Genomic DNA, 27,914 nt, shown 5'->3' with positions numbered 1-27,914 from the left:
TAGCCTGCCTTTCTAGGTGACTAGCAGCAATTTGATGGCTGTGGCCCTCATTTATTGCTGAGGGAAGTTACAGAGCTTGGTGTTTACACTCTTTCCTTTTTGTTGTAGCTGTCCTGGATAATGAGAGGCTCACTGCAGAGGAGATGGATGAGCGGAGACGGCAGAACGTGGCCTATGAGTACCTTTGTCATTTGGAAGAAGCTAAGAGGTACAGAGGGACTAATTGGAGAGTGGACTGGGAGAAGGAGCTGATGTGCTGTGCCTTTAAAAGAGTTGTTGTTATTTCTGTGTATGTTTTTTGGTATCCATGTACGGCTGCCAGTGAAGGTTAGAAGGCGTTAGATCTTCCTGGGGCTGGAGTTAACAGTCACCTGATGTGGGTGCTGGCAGCCCAGCTCTGGTACTCTGAAAGAGCAGCAAGTGTTCCTAACTGCCGAGCCGTCTACCCAGCCTCCACAGGTAGCTCTCTGTGTGCATTATGTTTTAGGTAAGAGTGTTGGAGGCTGGCAGCTGAGAGGGTAAGTAGGTAGGATAAGTGTAGAGTGTTTATTCATGGGAACAAGTGGGCCATGGTGGGTTATGATGAAACACTGTGTCGAACACTTGTGCCTGCTGAAAAGATTTCCACAGTTGTGTTTTTCAGCCTTTCTGTTTATAGTGGTTGTTTTGGGTACTGCCAGCTGTCAGAAATAACACTTTAAGTTAGGGTTTGATGTTCTTGATCTTCTCAATGGTTCCTAATTCTTTACAGGTTTTGGTTTGTGTATTGAGCCCCATCTCCTGGTGACTCATGGAGTGGGTATTTGGTTTAGGGGGCTGATAAGGGTGGATCTGAAAGGGGCTGAGGATACACCTGAGTGGTAAAGTACTTGTTGAGTGCTCAAGGTCCTGGGAGACACCCAGTGCCAGAAGAACACTGCAGAACCTTCTTACGAGGGTCGTGCCGTAGCTATAGATCTGTCCACCGGCAGCATGGCGAGGCCTTTCAGCAAACTCAATGCTGCCACACATTTTTTTTTTTTTTTTGAGATGGGATCTCAGCCCTAGGCTGGCCTCAAACTCATTCTGTTGCTGAGGCTTCTCTGGTCCTCCCACCAGCACCTCCCAAGTGCTGAGATTACAGGCATGCGCCGCCACACCCATCTCCTCTGCATTCTTTATGAAGAGGACACTCAGCTGCTGTTTATCTTCTTCAGATATCTCAAGACCTTGTGATCTTAATTTTAGGGTGTCAGTTTGCTATCAGTGGTTCCTTTTGTTGTGTTGCTTACATTTCTTTGCAAGGTTCCAGAGCAGATAAACACAATTATAGGTCGTGTACACTGAAGAATAATGGGAGATAATTGTCATCCAGGTTTAGTGAAAACCAGGGATGTTTCAGATGATTAAAAGAGTGGAGATTTGATTTGATTGTCAAGAGCTTGCGAGGAAAGTTGGCAATAAAAACGAGCTCCTGAGCCCAGGAAGCTTCAGAGCTCCCCTTTCTCTAAAAATGACAAAAACTGCCCCGATATGGTCCCCTCGGTGCCCCACCCTGGACTCTTTATAAGACTGAAGTAGCGGCTTCCCTGGAACTGGAGTTGAAGGAGATTGTGGGCCACCTAGGAGTTCCTAGGTGCTAGAATGGGACCTGGCTCTTAACTCCAGAGCCATCTTTTCTGTCCCCTATTTGTCTTCTTGAATCTCAGCTGCCTCTCTGAGTTTAAAGCCTTTTCAGAAAGTCAGAGAAAGATATTAGTGGTAAGGTAGGTGAGGATTATCGATAATGACACTAGTCTTCCCCAGCTGTCACCACCACTGCCACCACCTCCTCCTCTTCCTACTTCCTCTTCCTCTTTTTCCTCCTCTTTTTCCTCCTCTTTTTCCTTCTCCTTTCTCCTCTTCCTCTTCTTTCTTCCTCCCGTATCCTTCTCTCTCTCTCTCTCTCTTTTTTTTTTTTTCAAGACAGGGTTTCTCTGTGAAGCCTTGGCTGTCCTAGAACTCACTTTGTAGACCAGGCTGCCTTCGAACTCAGAGATCCACCTGCTTCCGACTCCTGAGTGCTGGGATGAAAGTTGTGTACCAGCACTGCCCAGCTGACACTTGTCTTCGAAATGGAAGCTTAGTACGATGGTTTTGGTAGTGCCCAGGGATGAGGCATACAGAGCAGTTGCTGCCCCTCCGAGCTGCTTTCCCCACGTGATGGCAAATGGAATTGCAGGGAGCAAGAGAAGAAGGTACTGTGAGAAAAGGGACATTTTCTCCTAGGAAGTTTGTAAGGGGATACAAACACTAAGTCCTCTGCCACTTAAATTGTGAACTTCTCCTTGTGGAAGGTCAAGGAATTTGTAAGCTGCAGCTGGTCTCAGAAGCCATCTTGTGTGCTCCCCTGAGCCATCAGGAATGAGAAGGAAGACATCAGCTTGCTGAGTCCTTCTCCTACCTATAAGAGTTTTACTTTTCCAGAAGTGCTTGAGGTTTTGAGCCTTGTGCAGGGCTCCATTCCTAACACAAAGTCAACTTCTGTCCCGACTAGCCACCTCATTTCAGTGAGGAAACCAAGGCCTGAGCTTTCTTAGCCTACTTGTAGCTTCTCTTTTAGGGGGAGGGGTCATGTAGCCCAGGCTGGCCTGGAGTTCACAATGTAGCTGAGGATGACAGAGCCATGAGCCTGGTGCCAAGGTTGTCTGCCACCACACCTGGCATAGTTTCCCATAGTTTCCTGGCTAAGGAATGTTCATTGTTTGCGCAGTGGTCCTCAACTGGGTATGTGGTATGTGCATTAGAATCTCTTGCGAAAGTTTTTACAAATGCGGATAATCTGGGTTTTACTGCTGAACACTTCAGTAAGTGTCCTACCGCTGAGCCATACCCCAGCTTCATACCTAAATATTTCAAATGCCTTAAGTGGTTGAGATCGGCTTTCTTACCCTAGTTGAGAAGTAGGATATTCGTACTTTTAACACGTTTAAATTTTCTTTGAATGGTTTTAGACTCTAACCTCTTAGGGAGTTAATGATGCTCTTAACACTTTCTTTTCGGGTGCAGTGCTGGCAACATTTTATTTGTAGTACGTTAGAGCATGTCCTTCCTGACAGGCGAGTTTTCCGGGATAGAAAAGTAGCCCGATTATACAACCTATCGAGAGACCACTAGTCCCTGAAGGATTTTTCACTTGGTTGTTTACATTAGGCAGTAAAGATGTTTATGATATTCTTATTTACTTCCTTCTTTACTTAAAGCTCTGGGCATAATAGCTGTGTATTGCCTTGTTATATTCTGGCAATGTGGAAATGTTGCCTGGTTTATTTTGGGGAGTAAATGGTATCAAATTTGGATTCTGTACTGTTCTCCCTGCCCCCCCCCCAAACATTCAACAGCCACCTCTGATTAGAAAATCAGTTATGGAAGTATCTAAGTTGTGACTAGAGAGAGTGGAGAAACCTGGCAATGTTATATGGTGGGAGTAGTATTTCTACCGTCGCCTAACATGATGCCTGCCAGCCAGTCCGCATCAGCCAGGATCCTCTCCCTGCCCCGTGCCTCACCTGGGCAGCTGGGTGGTGTCTGTGTGCTCCCGGGGCTCATTTTCCCTCAAGCAAAAGCCCAGGTGGCCTTGTTGGATTGGCCTGGTCCTATTTCCTCCCAAGTTGGAGGAGCCCCAAGGTCTGGAGTTTACATCAACTTGGAGGCCAGGAATAAAGATGAGAGAGATCCAGGGGAGAAAGGCTCCCTCGTACTTCTATTTATAACACCTCTGCCCCTCCTGCTGGAGGCTCTACCTTTAGTACAGAGGCGCTATTGTGTATCCTGAGGCTCTCTTTCTCCTGTACCTTTCACAGAGTTTGTTCTTGGGGAAATGAGGAGTTTAGAGAACGAGACTGAATGCATGGAGACTGTTGTGTATCTGTGTGTCTGTGTGTAGAGAGAGTAGAGGATGCTGCAGGTATGGGTTTGTGTTCGTAGTTTCCCAGAAGGTTAAGTGAGGACATTAAGTGTGAGTTTTAGAAAACTATATACTGGGAATGGGTGAGACTCTAATGTAGAGATTTCTGCTTTATTGTTTGAAAAGTGGCTTCAGTATGGAAATTAAACTGATGCTCTAATAAAATATTTTAGGATGCCAAGATATAGCAGAGCAAAGGCTGTCAAGGGATGCTCTTTAGCGCTTACACTTATTTCCTTACTTATTTATGTGTGTATTTATGGTTCTTCCGATTGGGCTTGACGTTTATTTTAGCTAAGGAGTAGCTGTATGAGAAAGGGATGCCATTTCATCTGTTGACGGAGGTGGCATTGACCTGTGAGGTATGTAGGTACTCGGGTCTTGAGAATGTAACAGAGAAGAATCAAAGGTGGCTTAGGGAGAAAAAGAGGAGGAGGCAAGAGAGAATGTACTGGGTAAACCAGAGGAGTCGGAGAGCATGAGGGGCACTGCAGGCAAAGGAAGCGTCAGTTAGGGTAACGGTCACACAGTTCATTCTATACTCATCAGTCATCGATTTAGTCATGTCTTTCCGGGCCTTTCTGGTGGATCCCTTTGAGTCTTCCCTGGGCTACCTTCTTCCTGAGCACCCACAGCCTAGCTTACAGGGTGAGGACACTCCCCCAACTCCCCCTATAGAAAGGCAAGTACAGGCTGTGGCTGGTTGGAGATTGTCCGAGACTACATGATATTAACAAGAGCTTAGCATTAACTGGAAGCCCTTTACTTCACTTGAGGGAAACTGGAGAGGTATTTTGGAAAGAAAACAGCTTTTGAAAACAGATTCCCTTTTGTGTGTACATCTTTGCTGTTGGCATAGAACATTTTCTGGGTTTGGCCTTTTGAGATGCCTCTCCAGAATGGTATTAGAATTCCAGAAACATCTGGATATTTCCCAGGTCAGACTCTGATTTTGAAAACAGAAGTTAGGATATTTAATTTAGGCAAAATCCCTAAGTGTATAGGCAAGGTCCCTAGGAAAACCAGCATGCCTACCAGCTTTTGGAATTCTAAGATGGAGAAGTTCAGCTTAAGGGTGAAGGAAGAAGCAGTTGTGCTACTCACAGTAACAGTGTTACTCACAGGGTAACAGTGTTACTCACAGGGCAACAGTGCTACTCACAGTAACAGTGTTACTCACAGTAACAGTGTTACAGGGTAACAGCGCTACTCACAGTAACAGTGTTACTCATACAGCAACAGTGCTACTCACAGTAACAGTGTTACTCACAATAACAGCACTGCTCACAGTAACAGCGCTACTCACAGGGTAACAGCGCTACTCACAGTAACAGTGTTACAGTAACAGTGTTACTCACAGGGTACCAGTGCTACTCACAGTAACAGTGTTACTCATACAGCAACAGCACTACTTACATAGTAACAGTGCTACGCATACAGCAACAGCGCTACTCACATAGTAACAGTGCTATTCACAGCGACTCACATAGCAACAGCGCTACTAATGTGAGTTTTCTTTCCTAGTATAACTGTCTGCCACTTTTACCAGAGTCCATTGTAAACTTTACAGATGTGAAACTGAGGCAGGTGATGTGTCACAGGCTTCAGTCCTAGCACTGGGGATGGATGCAGGAGGAACAGATAGGCAAATCTTTGAGTTTGAGGCCAGCCTAGTCTACACAGTGAAATCCAGGCCAGCCAGGGCAATAAAGAGACTTTGTCTTCTTAAAAAAAAAGGTGAAGCTGGGGCTGGAGAATGGTTTAATGGTTACAGGGATTAAAGAACACTTAAGTTCAGATCCTCAGAAAAATGCCAGGTGGGTATGGCCTGTCTGTAATTCCAGCCCCAGAAAACAGTCGAACACTAGCCATCTTCTCAAGCTCTGGGTTTGATTGAGAGACCCTGCCTCAATGAATAAGGTAGAAGAGTGATGTCGGATGATGATTCCTGTGACAAACCTTAGGCTTCCATGTTCACAAATACATATGTGCATGTGGCCCCATATGTGTATACATACATAAAGAGAAATATGCATATGCATACACACACACACACAAATTGGAAAAAAAATACAAACTGTGAAGCTGTCTGGGTAGCTGGAGTTGTAACTCCAGCCTTTGGGAGGATTAGGAATAAGAGTCACTGTCAGCACCATCATCTCCAGCGTGAGCCACAGGAGACTCAGAGAAATATGGAGCCGGGTGGCATGTGACCTGAGCCCTCAGGGAGGCTGAGGCAGGAAGATCCTGAGTTTGAGGGCAGCCTAGACTACTAGCTAGGTTCTGTCTAAACAAAACAACACAGAAGGCTTGTGGGGTTGTGCACGCTTACCTAACCTCAGGATTTGGAGACTGAGGCAGGAAGATTAAGAATTTGAGATCAGCATGGGCTTCAAAGTGAGACCTGCCTCAAAAAAAAAAAAAAAAAAAAAAACCAAACCAACCAACCAACCAACCAAACCAGAGCAAAGTGAAACAATTTTAAAAGTCTCTGGTATGGTGGTATAGCAGTCCAGTACCTAGTTAGTAGTTACTGACACTGCTAAGAAAGCCACAGCTGCCCCCATGTTACTCACAAGTGCATAAAGCACACTGAGAAAGCCTGAAACTCCTTGGAGTCTTGGCTGTTGAGGTAACTGGGCCATGGAGAAGAATGTTGAGCTGCTTGGGTGAACTGGAAAATATTGGGATTGAGTTTGAGCAGGTATAGGCTTTGATTCCGGCTTTACAAGCTGTTGAACCCCAGGCAGTGAGCTGCGTGACTCTGCAGAGGGAAAAAACTTACAGGGTTGCTATGGGAGTCAAGTAGTAGCCCCGAGAGATACAGAAAACACTCAACAAATGCATTTTTAAGAGATTTACTTCTTTTAGTTTCTTTTACATGAGGGTTTTGCCTGCCCATACTTGCATGTGGGTGCTGGGAATTTTAAACCCACATCTGCAGGAGCCTCTGAACCATCATGTCAGGCCCAGTGGATACATTCTTTAACCTGATCTGTGGCCAAAGGGAGATGTAAGGATGGAGGGATAAGACACGTTAAGCACGTTCTACCAAGTATGTAGCCTAGGTTGCTATGAATGTGGCCCAACACATTCGGGCACAATCTTATCACAGTGGTGGAAGTTAGACACTCCTGTAAGGTTGAGAGCCTTCGTTTCCACTGGAGACTTAAGTAATTTTTGGAGAGGAAACTCAATCACAGAGAAGAGTGGAGGTGGAGGGAGTAAGGAGGCTGCCCTTTTATTGACTACTGTTCTGCTGTATCTAGCGTCCCTTTACACTAAGATAGCAATAAGGGACGGCCGGCATTGAGGGATGCGCTGTGTTGAGTGCATAGTTTTAGGTAGCTGTATCATAAGTTCAACATTTTAAAAAGATTCAGTTTACTTATTTATTTTTTTTTTAAAGATTTATTTATTATATATAAGTACACTGTAGCTGTCTTCAGACACTCCAGAAGAGGGCGCCAGATCTAGTTGTGGATGGTTGTGAGCCACCATGTGGTTGCTGGGATTTGAACTCTGGACCTTCGGAAGAGCAGTCAGGTGCTCTTACCCACTGAGCCATCTCACCAGATCCTCAGTTTATTTTTTTAGACATGTGCACATGCGTGGTGGGGAGGTCAGATGAGGGAGTTGAACCTCCTGGAGCTGAACTTGTAGGTACTTGTGAGCCTCCTGTGTAGGAGCTGGGAACTGAACGCATGTCCTTTCTAAGAGCCATTGAGCCATCTCTCCAGCACCACAAATTCCAAAATTTCTCACTGTTTTTAACATCTATATAAAATTTATTTAGATTTATGCCAATTTAAAACATTGCTTTGACTATTGGCTACTAAGCTGAACATTTTGCTACGTTTTTGTCTATAGTTTTATTTTTATATCCAGATTTTCTGTTGTTGTCTGCTTATCTTCTATGTCGTCTACTTATCTTTAGGTTAACTTTTGTAAGCTCTCCGGTAGTGTGTCTGTGTGCACGTACATGTGTGTGTACGTGAGTGTATGCACATGTTTTTGTGGGTGAGAGTGCACATATGCTCATAGATGTGGAAGCCAGGAGACAACTCCAGGTGTCAATTCCTCAGGCAAATATCCACTCTTTTTGAGACAAGGTCTCATTGTCCTGAGGTTGTGTCAAGTAAGGCTAGCCCTGAGATTACAAGCTGCTGCTATGCCTGGCTTTTCCCTTAGGTTCTGGGTTTGACTCAGCTCTTCAGTTTGTAGTGAACGCCTTCCTGCTCTGCTTCCCTGTGCTCTGATCACAGGTATACTCGGCCTGCTAACTTCTCTGTGATTTAATAACTTTACTTAAGATTTTCTTTAAACATCATGGTGTTTCAGAACCTCCCCCCCCTCCCCCTTGCAGAGATGTGGGTGCGTGTGTGTGTGTGTGTGTGTGAGACCTGGCCTAGCTCTGGACTTGCCTGTCATGGTGAGTTAAGGACTTCTCTCGACTGCCCAGCACTTCACTTGCTTTGTCCTTTCTTACTGAGAAACTGCAGCAGTTTTATTTTGGCTCCTTCTCAAGAACTGTGACTTGTTTATTTTTTTACTTTTATAGACTTTTTGTTCCTTTCTGATTGGCATTGTGTTAGCAGTTTTGTCTGTAATGTGGACTTTTCAGTGGGCCTCTTTTAGATGTGTATGTGTGAGAGACAGGCACCTTACTTCCAAGTCAGTCCTCAGTCAGACTCTTTTTCATTTATAATATATCTTAAAAGCTTTCCACCTCCCCTTTTTATTTCTTTTTTAAAATTTATTTTATTTGTTTACATACCAAGTGTTGCCCTCTCTTTTATTTCTTAAAATTAATTTTCAAGTTAGCACACACGGTAATGGGGTCATTGTCTGTTGTCATCTTCCTGCAGATGTGTCATTATATTTTGTTTTTCCACGTGCCCTCTGCCCTTCTCCTGGCTGGTCCCTTCTTGCAATATCTTTTTGTTTATTTTAGCTCTAGGAAATTATCCATTTTACCTTTAATAATTGCTTCTGATTCATTAGTTCTGTCTTGAGGGTGAGCTGCACAATCTCTTTATGGCTTCTCTTCATTTCATTTGTTTATGTAAAGTCATAGCAACCAAGTTGTGGCGTAAATCATCTGCAGTGGTCATCCTAGCTGTGTGCTCTGCTGTCTGTTTGCTGCTGGCTTGGTTTAGTTCTCTCTGGTTCTGTTGTCTGACTTCTTAGAACATTCATTTTGACCTGTAAAGTCTTTCTATTCTTCTTGTTAGTAGTTGAGAGGGCCTTCATTAGTTCATGAAGAGCAGAGGGGTACATAGCAGTCCCCCCCAGAGGTGGAGAAAAGCAGGCTCATGGGAGACGTGGGTTTGACATTTTACAGTTCTCCTTACAGACAGTGTGGAGGTGGACGTGACCACACACCAGTGTTAACCCGGCGGCTGAGTGTACAGACTGTTGACCAGTCAAGATTGAGAAAGTCTTTGAGAGCTAAGCAGCCTGTTCATTTGACCTAATTTGGTATATATTTCTCCTGGATTTAGAGATCAAAGCAGTAATTGTGCTCATGTATTTTAAACCCCAGGGAGACAAAATGGTGAAAATGTATTTGAAGTCTTGAGTTAGCTTATTCTAGGAATTTCATTTCCTGGTCTTGCTGGGTGATCTGTTTCTGATTCTGTATAATTTCTTCTGCTTCACTGTGTACTGGTTTGGGGATACCTGTTGGTAGATAGCAGGGCCAGTTTTGAGTACTAGTAAATGATGTGATATTAGATGGACCTCTGGTTGCTTCTAATTGGAGTTGCCTAAAATAACCCTGTGACAAGTATTTGTGTAAATAAAGTGCTGGTAGGCAATATGAGACCTTCAGGAAGTGATTCATATCACTCTGCTGTTTGTTTAATTTGGGACTCTGTTGCTTAGAGACCATATCTTTGAGGAGGCTGAGTGTGAAATACTAGCTGAATGCCAAGGGCCAGGGGCTACCTGATCAAATTAATCACAGCCCTGCTTCTTCACTTTAGTTTTAGAAGGAACCTTATAGTGGCTTGGCAGTGTTTTTAATACAAAAATGTAAACATATAAATGAAGGATCTGGCTAATGATTTAATTTGAAATGTAAATATTGGAGCCGGGCGTGGTGGCGCACGCCTTTAATCCCAGCACTCGGGCCTTTAATCCCAGCACTCGCGAGGCAGAGGCAGGCGGATTTCTGAGTTCGAGGCCAGCCTGGTCTACAAAGTGAGTTCCAGGACAGCCAGGGCTACACAGAGAAACCCTGTCTCAAAAAACCAAAAAAAAAAAAAAGAAATGTAAATATTTACTTAAATTTTAATTTTCAGGAAACATTTTTTTGGATAGAATTGGTTATTTCTACCAGGCATTATATTATATATATGAAATTTAATTCATTTTGTGTAAGACAGCTAAAAGAAAACAAGATCCCATGAAACCCAGATCCCCTGCCATTTGCAACAATACGAAATTCTCCCCGTGTGTCCCAAAGTCAGTGACTTCCTCTTGCTTGCTCTCCTCTCCCTTGTGGTCATCTGTACCATTTCATGAGCCCTTTCTCTGTGTCTGCAGTGCACTGAGCACTTTACACACTGACCTAGTTAGCTCTCTGGATGCCCCGGGAGGGGCTTGTTATGTTCATTCAGCAGATAAGACAGCAGAGCTCAGAGAAGCTAATCCCTCATGTAGTGGATTTGCAGTTTACCAGAACTCCGAAGCCCTTGCTCTGTACCACATGCCTTCACTGCTTCGATGTGGCTGGTATCTGTATAAATACCAACAACAGTTGTCACTATCACTAAGTACACTGAATGATGATGACACTTAAATGGAACCTCACTGTGACGAAGGCATGGAATTCAAAACACGGGTTCCAAGGCTACTTAACTGTCTGCGTAACTCAGGCCTAGGTGTGTGTCGCACCAACTATTGCCAGTGCTCCTGACCTCTGCAGACATGGAAGGGGCAGCAGTAAGGTCGAGGTTCCAGACAACTGGTGTCAGCTGTCACATGGCCGAGGACTGGAGCTGTGTCTGCTCATTAAAGTCTCATCCACCCTCTAATGTCCAGTTTGTCTTTTGGTTTGTTTTAGATATTGAGAACTGAACTGAGAGTCTCACACATGCTGGGCAGATTACCTGCTGCTAAAGCACACCCCAAACCCCAGTGATTAGAAAAGACAGTTTGAAGCAGGGTCTGCTTAAGTCGTCTGGGCTAGCTTCTGGTTTTAGTCTTGCTGTGGTTCAGGACTAGGTTGGGTTTACAGGCATGGTCCACCACACCCATTTCGTCACATATTTGTGCTTTTAACTGGATTGTTGGGCTATTCCTCACCGTTTTTTTCCTACGTCCTAACCTGGTCTCTGCCTTTGGGTTTAGCTTTTGTCCCACCAGACTGTCCTTTGCTAAATAGTGACCTCATGCAGACGGGAGTGGCAAGTTGGATTGGAAATTGCCTTACATCGTTTTGGCAAGAGCTGTGTTTGGGGGGTGTGGGTGGAGGAAGGACTTGTCTGAAGGCCTCTATTTCTTCTTTACTGAGAATGCTTTCCTGTTGACTCACTGGAAATCATAACGAAAAGCAGAGGAACACTGGAGAGGCAGCTGCTAGCCCAGGGCTGTGCTGCTGTTGGGGCAGCTGCTGAGGGCCTGGGGAGACACCAGGCGCCAAGATTGGTGAGATTTTTGAGGAGAGAAAGTAGAAGGGGATTCTGGTATTATTGTGAAAGGTAATTTTTCAAAAAGTATAGTTATGGCCCAGATTGAACTTTTCTTTTCTAATTCAAAACCAGAGCATGCATGGCTGTGGTGCATAATCAGAGGGCATGGGAGATCCAGAGAAGAAAGAGCCCACCTGTCTCCTCGGTCCTGTTCTCCCACCCTGTGCCATCTTTTCCAGTTAGATGGCTGTTAGCATTGCCCCCTGTGTATGCCATATGTATTATAAATATTTATTCCACGTTACCCTTTACACTTTTATTTTTTGTAAGGTGTTTATAGTAATAGCATCTTAAGACATGTTTGAATTTATTAATCTTATATTTTAGCTTCTGAAGTCCTCTTCAGGCCATTTTCATACAGCCCTAGTATATATGAAATTATAGAAAATCATTTGAGTTTGGAGAGATGGCTAAACAGTTAAGAGCACTAATTGTTCTTCCATAGGACCTGAATTTGATTCCTGGCACCCATACTGGGTGGCTCATAGTTGTCTTAATTCTACTTTCCTGGGCATGACTCCTTTGTCCTCTTAGATGCCTGTAATGATCTTGCCCATGTGTGCACACATGTGTGAGCACATGTACTTCACAATTAATGAAGGCAATTAATGAAGGCAAAATAATAGCAAAAAGAAAAAAAAAAGGAGGGGGACGTTATTCAATGTAGCCATGTTGGGAAGGGAGACAAAGAAAGCTAGCACCATGGTTCCTAAAGTCCGTCCTCAAAGGGACTGCCCTAAAGGTAGGAAGCAAGATACATAACTAAGCAGTCCAATAAGATGTGGTCCAGCCCACCATCTCAGCTCCAAGCCTCCTGCAGGATCATCTGAGGGGGCCAAATATTTTTCCTGGAAACATGTGGATGCCTCCAGGGTGGCATTGTCTCCTCTCTTAGCAGGAGTCCTGAGAACTCTCCAGTTTCTTGGGGTCCATTCTTTCAGTAGTCTGACAGCCAAAGAGGGAGCACACACCTCTCTTTAAGAGCATATCCTGCTAAACAGGTTCATTACATACTCATACATACACACAACTAAAAATTACCCAAAACTAAGTCTTAAAAATGCTCCCTATGGTTTTCTCCCCTTCTCCCTTCAGTAGTGGAGCTTGAACGCAGGGCCTCGACGATGCTCGGCAAGTATTCTGCTCGGCTTTACTTCCAGGCCAGCCACTGCCTAATAGTGTTTTAAAATATTTATATACATGTATATGTAGCACCACTTAATATTTACATCTGTATTATAATATATTAAATATGAATATATATAATACATATACATACACACATGTAACATGTAAGTGATAAAACTGGACATGTGTACATATGTGTACACACATATATGTAGAGTTTTAACATTTCATTTAACTCTTTGATTCATTTAGGATTTTGGCATGAGGACTTGGGTAGATATCTTATATCTTATTTATTTTGTTTTGTTTGAGGCTTGGTCTCACTATGTAGCCCTGGGTGGCCTAAAACTAACTCACTGTGTGGACCAGGTTAGCCTTGCACTCAGAGATTCACCTGCCTCTGCCTCCTGAATGCTGAGATCAACAGTGTGCACCCGCCTTTGATCCCAACATATCCAACATGTGTATTTTATTCTGTTCTTGTTCAGACTTTTGGATAATATCTTCAATTTTGTGCATCACTAATAGCTGTCTTAATAAATAGGCAGAGGAATGTGCTATATATATATATATATATATATATATATATATATATATCTTTAGTATCTGAGTTGAGATCTTAAATTTAGTGTGTTTGTGTTCAAGAGAGAGAGTGAGAGAGACAGACAGACAGACAGAGAGAGACAGAGAGAGACACAGACAGGGTCTAAATGAAAGACTTTCACTGTTTGGCTAAATATAATCGCTGGGCTGTTAGGACATTGTTTTTGTCAATTAGATGATCTCATGTAGCCAAGGCTACTCCTGGTTCTCCTACTTGTACCACCTAAGCAGTGGAACTACAGGTGTGTGCGGTACGCCCAGCTTCTTGAGGCACTGTAAAGGACAGAGCTGCGAGTTTTAAGATTTAGCATTGCAAATGTACATTAGTACATAGTACATAAATGTACTAATCCTAATTATTTCAAACGAAAAGAAAGCATATCACAAATTCTGATCTAGTGAACTAATTTCTGACAAAATACAGGAGTGGCAAAATTCCAGGCTACATCATCAGATGTACCGTCTTCCGAGGACTTAGTAAGACCAGAGTGACATGATGCTAGGAGCCACCCTGGCTCCTCGCTGCGGACTCCTTTGGAGAGCCATGCTGCAGAAACCTCTCCTCTTGAACAGGGTCACCACATTGGTGAGTCAGAAAAACATGTAATGTCTTGAGTGTAGCAAGGCATTTGCAAGTGTGTGTGTCTTGTGATACTTTGCAGAGAGATTGGATAAATATGAATTAGATTGCAGTGTAATTAAGATGATTTATAGCTGCCTGAGTAAACCAGATTTAAAAGGGCCCTTAGAGGGGCATGGCTGCTGGAGGGATATAGGTTTCTTTTGGGGTAATGAAAGTTTCTGGGATTATATTGTAATAGTGGTTGTACATCATAGCGAGTATAACAAACCAAAAACACTATATTGCTTATGGTTAAAAAGGGTGAACTTGCAAAGTCTGGCTCAGAAAAAGAGATTGGTTTTGTTTGGTTTTGCTTTTGAGATCTGTCTGTGTAGCTCACATCAGTCTTCCGTGTTTGTGCAGCTGAGGATGGGTGACCTTGGCCTTCTGGTTTTTCTGTCACTGTCTCTCCAGTGCTTGAGATCTAAGCAGGGCTTCATGCGTGTCAGACCAGCAGTCGAACCAACTGAGCTGCGTTCCCAGCCCCGGCTTGTTTGTTCCTTTGGTTTTTTGAGATAGGATCGTATGTAGCCCAGGCTGGCCTCAGACTTGTTGTACACCTAGAGGATGACCTTGAACTCCTGATCCTCTTTCCTCTATCTTCCAAGTTCAGGAATTACAGGTATGAGCCATCTGTATCCCTCTCAGCTTTAGCTGCTGGATTTTAACGCAAAGGAAGCTCTTTAGGGCCTCTTCTCACAAGTGATGTGCCAGTCAAATTTGGACTGCCAGGGAAGTGGTTAACACAACAAACTCTGTATTTAAAATCCACCAGGTTACCACAGTGTATTAGGATAATGGTTTACATTGTGGTAGAAAAGGACTAACTGCAGAGTAAAAGAGAAGCAGCATTAGTAGGAAAAGCAAATGACATCAGAGATACTTGTTAACCATTATTAAGTCTGGTGACCTGGATGTGACCCTTGGAACCACTGTAAAGGTGGAAGGAGAGAGCTGCCCCAGACCTCCCATGCGCAGTGTGACCTGGGATACACATACATACAATAATTACAAATTAAAAACAAATCATGAGGGGTGGACAGGACAGCACCCAAGGGATGATGTTTGAGGTTGACCTCTGGCCTTCACACGCATGTGCAAGCATGCGCAGATGGACCCTTTCTAAGAGCACATGCACAAAGTCGGAGCCACCGTGGGAGCCCACGATGTAGGAGACTTTCAAGCACAGATCCGCAGTTCCAGGGAAGCTTCTTCCTGCGCTCTAATGCATTTCTGCAGTTATTAAAGATTCACTTCTCTATAGATCGTACGTACATGGATGTTTTGTCTGCGTGCCCGTGTGCACAAGGAGAGAGCATAGATCCCACTATAGACAGTTGGAAGCTGCCGTGTGGGTGCTGGGACCTGGATTCAGCTCTTCACAGCTGAGCCATCTCTCTAGCCCCTGTTTCTGAAGTTATTTAAAGATAAGTTTTATTTTTTGTTTTATTAGTAATTGTTTTGAATGACATGATATTTCGCTGCCTGTTTTTTTTTTTTTTTCTGATGTGGAAAGAGGATGAGAAAAAATGTTTTATTGACTTAAAACAAGTGAAAAGCACTTTTGAACACTTGCATCGTTCACGACAGTTTGTTCATAGTTCCGAGAGCTGTGAAACACTAAGCCGGCCTTGCCTTCAGGAGTCTTCCATACAGAGCGGCAGAGCTGGCTCAGCAGTTAGCTGCTGCTCTAACAGTTCTGTTCCTTCAGGAGTCTTCCATACAGAGCGGCAGAGCTGGCTCAGCAGTTAGCTGCTGCTCTAACAGTTCTGTTCCCAGCTCCTCGTGAAACTCCAGCTGGAGGGCAGTCTGTCCCTGCACGTATGTGTACAGATCCGCATACACTTAAAAGCAGTACATCTGTGTTAAAAAGAGGCCTCCATATTAATTGGACAGACAAGACATAAGCATTGAAAAGTTACCCAACAAGGAAGAATAAAAGGCCTGACTGTCACAAGGCCACATGTGGTGGCTGTGGGATGATGCAAACAGTTTCTGTGTAAAAGTTTAGATAACAGGGACGTCATTTGGTGGTGGGGTTTTGAAAGAAAGAAAGGCCAAGATTGTGAAGAAGAGCAGGAAAACATGGCGTCCATATTTTTGGTACCCCTCCCCTTCCCTTTTGGCTTCCAGTTGCACCTCTGACCACAGTGCTGCTCAGTAACCAGGTGCTCAGAGCCATGGCTCAGTTCAGAGTGCAGTGTGCAGCGTAGGCGCTGTGGGGGCTTAGCGGTATGGTGTCATGAGTGAGCTGTAATTTTCTGGGTCTAATTCGTTTGTTTCTTATCATTTGGTCAGGGGTAGTATGTTCCTTAAGACATGGAGAGATCTTCCGATAGTTAGAGCACTTTGACTCAGAGACAAAGGGGGGCTGCCTTTGTGTAAGCAAGCTCTGGCTCTAGTAGGTGCAGATGTAGGAACTCTAGGTACAGGACAGTTTAGAAGTTGGATGGTGCTATTTGTGATCGTGGGGAAGGTGACTTTGAGGCTTCCTTGGAATTGGCAGGGATGGGCGAGGCTGACCAGGAAGTGTCGACAAACCTTTAATCTTGGCGGGCATCTCCATCTCTAGCTTCCTGTATCATGGCTTCTCCGTAAAATTCCTCAAAATCTGTCCCCCAGCAGATTTCCTGTGCCGTCTTGGGCTCCCTTCCTGTTCTTTCCCTAAGCGCTGGCCTCTCCTGGTGATTGTCTTCCTGTGTCCTCTTCATCCCAAATCCAGAGGCTGCAGCTGGCGGGCCTTTCTCTTCTCACTGATCCTTCTTGCCAAGATCAGCAATGACCTTGGCTCTGTGTCCAGGGGAGCTTTCTTGTCTCACTGTGCTGAGTGAGCCTTGTGTCTGTTCCCCATGCCACGCCCTCTTCCTTTTAACTGAGGGCTTTCTTTCTTTCTTTCTTTCTTTCTTTCTTTCTTTCTTTCTTTCTTTTTTCCAGATTCTGGATTTTGAACTGTGTGTGAAAAATGTTTCCTTTCTGTGAACATGAACTCCAGAGTTCTCTGGACACCAAGGGAGTGCTGAGTTTAGGGCTCCTCTCTGTAGCTTTCTTAGAGCCCTTCACACCCCTCTCTCTTCCTCAACTGTTACAAACCTTAGAGGGAAGAGCTGTGTCCATAATAAGATTCATAGTTGGGCTGGAGAGATGGTTCAGAGGTTAAGAACACTGCCTGCTCTTCCAAAGGTCCTGAGTTCAAATCCCAGCAACCACATGGTGGCTCACAACCATCTGTAATGGGATCAGATGCACTTTTCTGGTGTGTCTGAAGACAGCTACAATGTACTCATATAAATAAAAATCTTTTTAAAAAAATCCATAGTTATCCATCCTCCTAATTGTTGTTACCAAGTCATAGATTTGAAAATTAAAATTTTTGGTGTGTATTACTCTATATTCTAAGGTATATATATATTACCTTATTCCCAGGGGTCTCAGAAATACTGTTCTCATTAAGAATTAGGAGCCTGTTTCTCTCTCCAATAGGAGCTGCTTGTCCTCTGTATCCACTCTTCCTTTCTGGGAAGAGTTCTTGGGGTGACTCTAGGTAAGCGCCCTCCCGCTGAGCCCCGGGTCACAGCTACAATAACTGATCTAGAGTTGCTGACACTTAGCTATTGTCTAGGTTTCATTCAGTTTCCTTTTTTGTTTTTGTTTTTTTAATTATTTAAAATGAAACATTCTGAAAGTTGGCTCAGTGGGTAAAGGTGCTTGACTTGCTTTGCCTCTAAGCCGGACGCTTGAGTTCAGTCCCTGGAACCTCCTCTTGCAAGTTGTCCTCTGACCTCTGCACATACTCTGTGGCACACACAGAAACAAATAAATTCAATGAAAAAAAAAGATTTGTAGACTTGGATTACATAACTTAGATGACATAAAATTCATTTGTAATATTCAGTGAATTGTTAGTTTTTACCAACCCAGTCGGACAGAGGACCCGTTGCTATGAGAGACACCTTTTCTGATCCAGCTCTTAATAAAATCATTTGCTCGCTGGGCAGTGGTGGGGCATGCCTTTAACACCAGCACTTGGGAGGCAGAGGCAGGCGGATTTCTGAGTTTGAGGCCAGCCTGGTCTACAAAGTTCCAGGACAGTTCCAGGTCTACAGAGTTCCAGGACAGCCAAGGCTACACAGAGAAACCCTGTCTCGAAAAACAAACAAAAAAATATAGATGCTATCCAGAGTTCTCATTTTGCTCGTTAGCCTGGAAACAAGCCTTTGTGTTTTCCCCTCTCTACTGTAGAATTTTCTTTCATCTCATGCCTTCTCCTCTGCAGGCTCCTTCTTTTTATTCCTACTGCTCAGAATAATCTTTTAAAATCAAAGTTCAAAGTCTTTTTTTTTTTTTTTTTAGACTGGCTCAGGTAGTTTGGCTTGTAGCTAAGGGTGACCTTGGACTCCGGAGCCCTTTTTCCCTATGCCCTTTTTCCCTACCTCCCAGTGCTGGAATTACAGGTGTTTGACACCACACCCATTTTTAAATCAAACTTATCTCTTCATTCCTGTTTCAAATACCCAAAGAGTTTGCACATTTTCTTTGTCTCCTTCAGCCTGACCTGTTTCTTCCTATCAAACCCCTTGTCTGGTCCTCTCAATCCCAAAGGCTTTCCCTGGGAAGTGGGCTGCCCAGGGAGCCTCCTGTGACACACAGTGCTTGCTGTCTTAGGCTTGCTGGTTTTCTCCCTGGCCTGTACCTGGCACACACTCAGGCCGCTCGCACACCCAGGGGTTGCGTGTGAGGGTTTCTTTAAGGAATCCCCAGTGTAGGGCTAGCTGACCGTATTTGGGAGGTTTCTAGCATAGGGTAATCCTGGCCTGGAGTTCCACTGGGCAGGATGGGTGTGGCAGCTTGAGTTTCTGCTCCTGGAGGAACTGATTCTCAGCGGTTGGGGCAGCCAGTTCCGGCATTGGTCGGTTCCCCTTCTGTATTGCACAGAGCCGGGAAACCACTGAAGTCATGTGCTCTGCAGAACTTGTTCCACTGGTTTCCTCTTCACCGACCCCTAATTCAGATTCCCACCCTGATGCTTTTCTGCATATGTATGCTCTTGGTCTGGGCTTGTTTTAGCCTTGCTGCTGTAGAGTTCTGGGATAGGCACTGCTTTGTTTCCCTGGTGGCAGAATGGGTAGGGCCAAGAACTGAAAAATGTTATCAGTAGGACCAGGTAGACGAGTATTATGTAACCAAGGAGCTCCGCCTCTAGAAGATTTATTTCTGGGAATTGAGCAGTCTTACATATTCTCTCTCTCTCTCTCTCACACACACACACACACACACACACACACACACACCCCACACACGGATATATAGCTAACTTACTTTTTTGTTTTGTTGTTTTTAGAGACAGGGTTTCTCTGTGTAGCCCTGGCTGTCCTGGAACTCACTCGGTAGACCAGGCTGGCCTTGAACTCAGAAATCCTCCTGCCTCTGCCTTCGGAGTGCTGGGATTACAGGTGTGCACCACCACGCCCAGCTGCTAATTTACTTATCCCTCTCCCCCACCCCCCCAACACGGATATATAGCTAACTGACTTATTACCACACACACACACACACACACACACACACACACACACACACGGATATATAGCTAACTAACTACCTCCTAGCTCTTGGTGTGTATGACCTCCCACTCTTCACACCAACTTTAGGAGGTGTTAGGTGTTGCTCCTGTCCTTGTTACAGACAGGAAACGGAAGTCCAGTGGGGTCAGAGATCGTGTTATTCTTGCTTACTCTTCCTTCCTTCCCTCTTTGCTCAGGTAGGGTAGGGCATGTTCCTATCTCAGCTGTTGCCACCTCCACTCTTCCCAGGCCTGCTTTCTTTATTGAGTCCTCCATCTTTGTTCTTTTCTTGTAGGCATGCCTACATCTTCCTCACAAGAACTGAACACACACAACCCTGGCCCTGGATTTCCCCCCATCCTGGACTGATCCCCACTCCTTCCCCACTTCTTCTTGCACTCCCCCTTTCTGTTTGTCATGTCTCTTATCAACTCATACATAGTGATCTATGGAAGCGACATCTTAGACACTCGCCATGATAGTGTCTGTCCAGGTGGCAGGCCAGCAGCCTTCACCTAAAAGGCAGTCCCGGTGAAGGCAGCTAGGTTTCCATCACAGGGTCTCAGGAAGGCCAGCTGAGCTAATTTACTCTATCCTCCCCCTTCTCTCCCCTCTCATCTCTCTCCTTCCCCTCCTCCCTCTTTTGTTCTCTCCCTCTTCTCCCTTCCTCTCCCCAGGGTCTCTGTGTAGCCCAGGTTGCCCTTGAACTCAGAAATCCTCCTGCCTTTGCCTCAATAGTGCTGGGATTATGACTCGATTCTGTTATGGTTTTGGACTTGTGTCCTTTCTACAGCGGTGTCCTGAGTCTCTGGACAGGTGAACCAGACAGAGTACCTTCCCCGGAGATGGTCCTGCTGGTGCTTTTGTCTGAGTCCAGCCCCTTTGGATCAGAAAAGAGTCCTTATCCTGGATGTGGGCCTTCCCATTTCTCTGTAGTATCTGAGGGTTCAGTCCTGTATGAGGGTCTTCTCTGGGTTGGTTGTTTGGTTAATTTGTTTTTAAGCTCGAATCCTGGCTGTGGCTGGCAAACCCTTCTCTGCTTTAACTTGAAAACGATCTGCCGCTTGCCATTGCCAGTTGGCCTTTGCCACCGCCGCTCCAGGATTTCCCACCTTTCTGTTCACTGCGAGCTGACTCCTGCTCCAGAGTCCTCTACAGAGGCCCTGGAGGAGTTTTTCATTTTCTGTTCTCTCTGCTTTTTTACAGCGTCTGACGGCGGTGATGATAGCCGGATTCCTGGAGTGTTTCTCTTATTTGATTGCCACCACATGATCCCCTCCTGATTTCTCGTCTTTTGGCAGGGACTCCCCACCCTCAGAAGGTCCCGTCCTTGGCTCTCTCCCCGTTGTATTTGTCTTTACCTTGTCCCTAGGCTTGTAGATGACCTCACATCCGCTTGGGTTTCCAGGTGCTTGCAGGATGTCACTCTGGGTGGCTGTCCCATTGACATTTCAGGCCCAACATGCACTTGTCATCCTCTTGTCTCCCTGTCTCGGTGTGGCTTCATGGATCTATTTAGTCATCCATGCCACAAGTCCCCAAGTCATTTTTTAAAAAAATAAAACCTTTTCTCTTTCCTTTTATAGAAGTTTCTGTAAGTTGCTATAGATGGTTTATGGTGCCAGATTTTTTGTTTTGTTTTGTTTCTTTCTGGGACTGTGTGATAATGTGGGATTTTCCCACAGAGTGAATAAGTTATTATTTTTACTATTTGGCAGTCTGGCAGATGGTGATATTGTTACCTTAATTTGCATTTCATGGATGACCAGTAAGACTGAACATTTTTATGTGAGCACTGGCTATTTCTATTTATTTTATAAGTTGCCTGCTTGTGTTTCTAGCTCATTTTTAGGGAAATATTTGTCATTTTAAGTGTTTAAAATATATGTATAAATCCAGGAAATTGTTCTATGTTTCAATTTTACCTCTCCAGTTTATTTTTGTTGTTGTTGGATTTTTTTTTTTTTTTTTTTTGGACCAGGTCTTGGCTATGGAGCTGTGGCTGGCCTGGAATTCACCATTTCAACCAGAATGGCCTTGAGCCTAGAGGAAAAAGGCCTGGGCCACCATGTTTGTTGTGGGGTATTTGGGCGGTTGGTGGTCGGAAGTGGTTTTCTTTGCTTTTGTCCTTTTTAGAGACAAGGTCTTGGTGTGTACCCCAGGCTGACTGGTCCCCTCATCTCCTGAGTACGGGGTTGTAGTGAGGGTTACAGACATGTGCTATACTGCCCTGCTTTGCTTATTTATTTTTTGTTTTTTGAGGCTGCCCTCAGCTTGTTCTGTAAGCCTGGAATCTGTAGGCCAGCATCATTACACCTAGGTAGAGAGTAGGAAATGATTTCTTTTATTTTAGTGTGCATGTGGGTGTCTGGGTGCGCATGCGCCATCTGCTCAGTGGAGGGACAGCTGGGGAAGTTGCCTCTCTTCTTCCACCATGAGGGTTTGGGGCATTGAACTCCAGCCATCATGCCTGTGGCCATGTGCCTTTACCCCTGAGTCATCTCACCTCATCTCCTTCCCTCTGATGTCTGCCTGTGTCCTCTTGTTTGTAAACTCTTTTCCTCTTTAAGATTATATAACTTCACACATATATGTATGTACACATTTAAATCTCTAGATCAACCTTGGTTTTCATATTAATTGCAAAGTGTGGTCAAAAGTTGTTTTGGGCATAGTATACTTACTTATAATTCCTGAATTTAAGAGGCAGAGATGGGAGGATTGGGAGTTTGAAGCCAGCTTGGACCCTGTCTCAACATGCACCCTCATAAAGAATTTTTTAAAAATCATCTTGTAATTACACAAGCGCTCAGTTTTCCTACTAATTATATCAGCAGCAGTTACCAAGGTCTCACCCTCGTGTGGCTTCTCTCTGAGGGCGTGAGGTCAGGAACTGGGCTGCTGCTGGCTTGAGGAAGCCCAGTTCTAGAGCTTGAGCTTGTGTGGGTGAGTGTTCAGTAGGTTGTACCTGTTGCTGTCCCGGAAGGAAGGGGTATGTTGTGGGGTAGGGCTGTGGACATCTTCAGCAGTTAAGTTCAAGTTGTTCTTCCAGAGGACGTGGGTTTGAATCCCAGCATCGGCATGGTGGCTCACCACTGTAGGGAACTCTAGTCCCAGAGGGTCTGATGATTACCCTCTTCTGGCCTCCACAGACACTACAGACACAGTGCACAGACATGCATGCCAAATAACCACATGCATAATAGAAAGAAAGACCGGCTTAAAGAAAACTGTGAACTTCGAATCATGGTCAAGCGCGAGCTGCCCAGCGGTGCTCTTGGGTAACTTTCCGTCCAGTTTGTGAAGCGAGGCCAAGCTACTTGGCTTCCTGAGGTTGATGCAAAGATCACATGAGGCGATGCATACATTTAGTTTCGGAGCTGCCACATGGTGTTAGATTTTTGTTTGTTTGTTTTTGTTTTTGTTTTTTGTTTTATATTGACAACAAGCCTTTCAGTCTAATGCTCTGTGAAGTAGTTCCAGATAGATAGAACTTTGAATATATTTCCCATTTAGGTTATATGCAAGTAGTTTGAGGAGAAAATAATGAATATTTATACCCTTTGTGAGAGGAGGAACTCTACTTTCTATAAAAATAACAATGTTGTCACTAAGCTGTATCTGTGGCTGAATCCTGATCACATGTAGGATATTCTTAGTCATCACTTGGTATGACATTCTCTGAACTTAAGGAAAAAAAAATAAACTTTCTGTTCTGTTTTTTTTTTTTTTTTTCTTTTAAAGACAAGGTTTCATTTGTAGCTCTGGCTGGCCTAGAACTCACCGAGTTCAATTTCATTGTACATCCTGAGTACTGGGATTACAGATGTGTGCCACCATGCCTGGAAGGAGGGTTCTATTTTAGTTTATAGTTCGAGGGTGCAGCCCGTCATGGCAACAGGAGTTTGAGGTCACATTGCAAGCTCAGTGAGTGGAATGATGTCCCCTGGTGCTCAGCTGGCTGTCTCATTTTGATCAGCCTGGGACGTATCCTATGAAGTGGTACTGCTCACAGTAGGATGGGTCTTCTCATCCTAGCTAACCCAATTGGAAAATTCCCTCACGGACACACTCAGAGGCTCTCTCCTTGTGGCTGTAGGTCTTGTGTTCAGTTGGAGAATGTTCAGAGATGGGTGAGAAGGATGTTGAGGGTCCCGAGGAGCAGGCCCCACACGCCTGTTGATGGCAGGAGGCATTTTGAGTGCCTTCTCTGTGCCAGCCGATATTCCTAGCACTTATATATACTGTGTCATCATCCAGAACGCTCTATGGGTATGCGCTATTATTATTCTTTTTACGGGAATACTTGACGGAACTGGAATCATTGTACTTAACGGAAGTATCAAGTAGCGAGTGTGACTCACAGGAGGAAAAGGCACAGACGTCTTTAATCATCTGCCAAGCACTGTGCTAGACTCCAGTCATAATCTTACTGAATTCTTAACAACAAACCTATTTGGAGGTTTTTGCTACCATCCTCTGTTAGCAAATGAAGAGCAGAGTGCCATGGCACAGGTCTCTTTAAACCACCATGTGATCCTAGCACTGAGGAGGACCACAGGTTTGAGACCGACCTTGGCCACACAATGAGACTCTGACTTAAAACAAAAACGAAGAGGAGGAGGACTGGTTGGTCAGGTGCTGGGTGTCTTGTTAAGTGTGAATCTTTCTAGGTTCCCAGGTGATGCTGGTCACATGATGCCCTCATCCTCTGTCATGTTCCAGAAGGCAGCCTGAGTGGCCTGCAAAAAGCTGGTGGTGCTGGTGTCAGAAAAGCTTTATGGCTACCCTGTCCACAGAGGAAATGCTTTCCCTCCAATGTTTTTGATCTCTGTGTGTGGCAGTGCCTCTCATGCTTCACTTGAGCTGTTTGGGGAACACTGTTTGAGGCGGCATCACTGGGGTTAGGGAGAAAATTTTGCATTGGCTGATAAATTATCTTTTATGCATTGATTATTTTTTTAATCATTTATTTATTCCCCATTTATTTATCTATGTTTCACAGTGCTGGAGATTGAATGTAGGGCAATAAGCATGCTATGCAAACCCTCAACTGCTGAGACACAGATACTAACTTTTAAATGTATCTTAAGTGCATTTATAAGGACAAATTAAAATGCTTAAATTAAAAGTAATATTACATGTATTTATTCATGTATTTATTTGGGGGAAGGGTGCATGTGCCATAAGTAAGAGTGTGTGTGTGTGTGTGTGTGTGTGTGTGTGTATGTGTGTAGGTCAGAGGGTAGCTTTTGAGAGTGGTTCTTCCACCGTGTCCTGGGGATCAAACAGAGGTTGTCAGGTTTGGTGGCAAAGTGCCTTTACCCACTCTACCCTCTTGCCAACTCTAACTGCTGTATTTTATAAGAGAGTTCGTGTCTGAGTTGAGAGTTATGGCTGGGTCTGCTGTTGAGCTGAACTGTCTGACCCAGTGTTAAGGAGACAGTCCTGGGGCATTCCCAGCCTTCCCCTGCATGGGATTTCTGACACTTCCCTCTGGTTAGACCCCTGTGGTACCCAGTTCTGCTGGGTCCTGACGCATGGCAACAGCAACAGTGGTGCCCTGTGAGAAGAGTTGCAAACCAAGAGTGGGTCCATCTTTGCCACTTAGTAGCAGTGACCTTGGATAAGTCACCCATAATTTGTACATGAGAGATTGTGCAAATAAGGTACAACCTTGGAGCAGCCTCTTGGGCAACCAAAAATACTTGTTTATATATGTGAGGGCAGGAGAGATGGCTCAGTGGTTAAGAGCGGTTGGTGCTCTTGTTTATATATGTGAGGGCAGGAGAGATGGCTCAGTGGTTAAGAGCGGTTGGTGTTCTTGCAATGAATCCTGGGTCAGTTTCCAGCACCTACATGGCAGCTTACAACCATCTGTAACCCCAATTCCAGACTCTATCCCATGCCTTCTTCTGATCTGTGTGGATACCCAGCACACACATGGTGCCTGTACATACAGGCAGGTAAAACAGCATACACATACAACAACTGAAAGGAGCAGTGGTGGCACATGGCTTTAATCCCAGTTCTTGGGAGGCAGAGGCAGTCAGATCTCTGTGAGTTTGAGCCCAGCCTGGTCTCAGAGAGTTCCAGGACAACCGGGGCTACATGGATAAACCCTGTCTCGAAAAATAAAAACATCATCATGAACAACAACAAAATATTAAAAACTATTTCCCATTTCAATGTTTAAATTATCCTTTTGGTTTTGCTAGAGATTAAACCCTGGGCTTGACACATTCTGAATATGTGTTCTATCTTTCTAAAGTTCTTTCCTCCTCAGAATCAATTCTAATACTGTGCAGTATTGTTTAATGGTTAGAAATGTTTATATATTTATAAACATAAATACTAATAAAAGTGACCAACCCTTTGGTGGGCTCCTTATTTAACTTAAAAGTCCTGAGAAACTACATAATAACATGGAGAATAGTCATACAGTTTTGGAAAATGTTGAGTGATATACTCTAATGTTTTATGTTCAAAACCAAACAACCCAGAGAACAAAATCAAAGGGATCTGTGCTGAGCCACACTCGTGGCCCTCAGACTTTAGGACTCTGGTGTGATGGCAGAAGAAGAGATTTCCTGTGAGCTATGGAGGACTGATAAGGGGTTTGCTGTTTTTAGAATTTGAGTCTAGAGGTTGAATATAAAAGTTACAATAGCATAGCAGGGTCTGGTACACTGTACTCTTGTGGCTGTAGTGTATTAGAGGCAGAGGCAGGGAGAGCCTGTGTTTGAGGCCAGTCGGGAGCCTGGGCTTTGTTAGAGATTCTGTTGGTCAGTCAATCAATCAATCAATCAATCAATCAGTTATCAACCCACTAATCAATCAGTTCTGTTAGTCAGTCAATCGATCAATCGTTCATTCAGTCAGTCATAATATCAAGACACTGTACTTAACATTCATAATTGGAGTAATACAGTATGCTGGCTGGTTTTATGTCAGCTTGACAGAAGTTCCAGTCATTTTGGAAGAGAAAACCTGAACTGAGAAAATGCCCCCACCAGATTAGTCTGTGGGCAAGCCTGTGGTACATTTTCTTGGTTGACGATTGGTGTGAGAGGGCCCAGCACACTGTGGGTGGTGTAACCCTTAGGCTGATGGTCCTAGGTACTATAAGAAAACAGGGCAAGCAAGCCATAAGGAGCAATCCAGTGAGCAGCACTCCTAGACGGCCTCTGCTCCACATCCCGTTTCCAGGTTCCGGGTCTGAGTTCTCGCCCTGCTTTCTCTCAGTGGTGGTAAAATGAACCCTTCCTCCCCAAGCTGCTTCTGGTTATGTTTTATCACAGCAATAAAAAGCAAACTAAGATGCACAGAATCCCACTTTTCCCAAATCTGATTTATTTTATTCTCAGAAACAAACCATTGAGGAATAGCTGACTCGAAGGTGAGCGGACATGCGGTGGTTGTCGTATGTGGGGTGTTTGGAAGCAGTGCCTGCATTTTCCTCTCTTTCTATTCTGACTTCTGCCTCTACTATCTGGCCACCAAATCACAGTTGGTTTTTCTAGCTCTGGTCTGGGGTGCTGTATCCTACCTTACTGCAGGGAACTTGTAAGTGTAGGCATTAATGAGGACTGCTTTATAGCTATTGGACTATGGAGGGCAGAGACAAAAGATTATAGGGATCACCTGAGTCAGTCCCGTCTTTTACTTTCAATCTGGTCTAGTAACTTCAGAGAGGAGGAAGATCTAATCAGTCACCTAAGGGAACGAACTGTCTCCCTCTCACTTGGCCACATGAGTCCATTATGCTATTGTCCACAGTCTGCCCTATGGATTGACATCATATCAAGCAAAGAGTAAATATTTTTTTTTTTTTTTTGTCTATTGTGTGCTGCTGCTTTTGACTTTAGCTGTTGTTGTGAGGCTTGTTCCTGTTAATGAGAACCCAAGTTAGAAGGTCCCCTGAGAGCTGGGCGTGCCAGCAGCTGTTTGTCAGAATGATCCTGTTCACCCTCCACTCCCCCACACTGGTTTCTGAGACAGGGTCTCTCTACATAGCCTTGGCTGTCCTGAAACTCAGTATGTAGACCAGGCTGATCAAGAACTCACAGAGATCCACCTGCCTCTGCTTCCCAAGTTTGGGATCAGAGGTGTGTGCCAACACAACTGGCCATCCATTTTCTTTTTAGCAGTAAACTCTTAGAAAGAAAATGATGTGGCATGCCCTTTGGTGACTGCTCTTTCTGTCCCGCAGCAGCCTGCCTGTCTTCCTTTCCTTTCCTCTTTCCTCTTTCCTCTTTCCTCTTTCCTCTTTCTCCTTTCCTTTCCTTTCCCCTTTCCTTTCCCCTTTCCTTTCCCCTTTCCTTTCCCCTTTCCTTTCCCCTTTCCTTTCCCCTTTCCCCTTTCCCCTTTCCCCTTTC

The 27,914-nt window shown here is 44.5% G+C and overlaps 1 protein-coding gene across 2 annotated transcripts in view; it reads left to right on the top strand.

The window, feature by feature from the left end:
* Positions 1 to 27,914, top strand: part of Iqgap1 (IQ motif containing GTPase activating protein 1) — a 104,738-nt gene that overhangs the window by 15,406 nt on the left and 61,418 nt on the right. For both annotated transcript variants that reach the window (XM_021168910.1, XM_021168909.2), the window contains one exon: positions 109 to 208. In XM_021168910.1, coding sequence (XP_021024569.1) covers positions 109 to 208 — 100 coding nt within the window. The remainder of the gene's footprint in view (positions 1 to 108; positions 209 to 27,914) is intronic.

Source organism: Mus caroli, chromosome 7 (assembly GCF_900094665.2).
Source record: "Mus caroli chromosome 7, CAROLI_EIJ_v1.1, whole genome shotgun sequence".
NCBI lineage: Eukaryota > Metazoa > Chordata > Mammalia > Rodentia > Muridae > Mus > Mus caroli.
The sequence above is the reverse complement of the archived record's forward strand: the minus strand, read 5'-3'. Positions and strand labels throughout refer to the sequence as shown.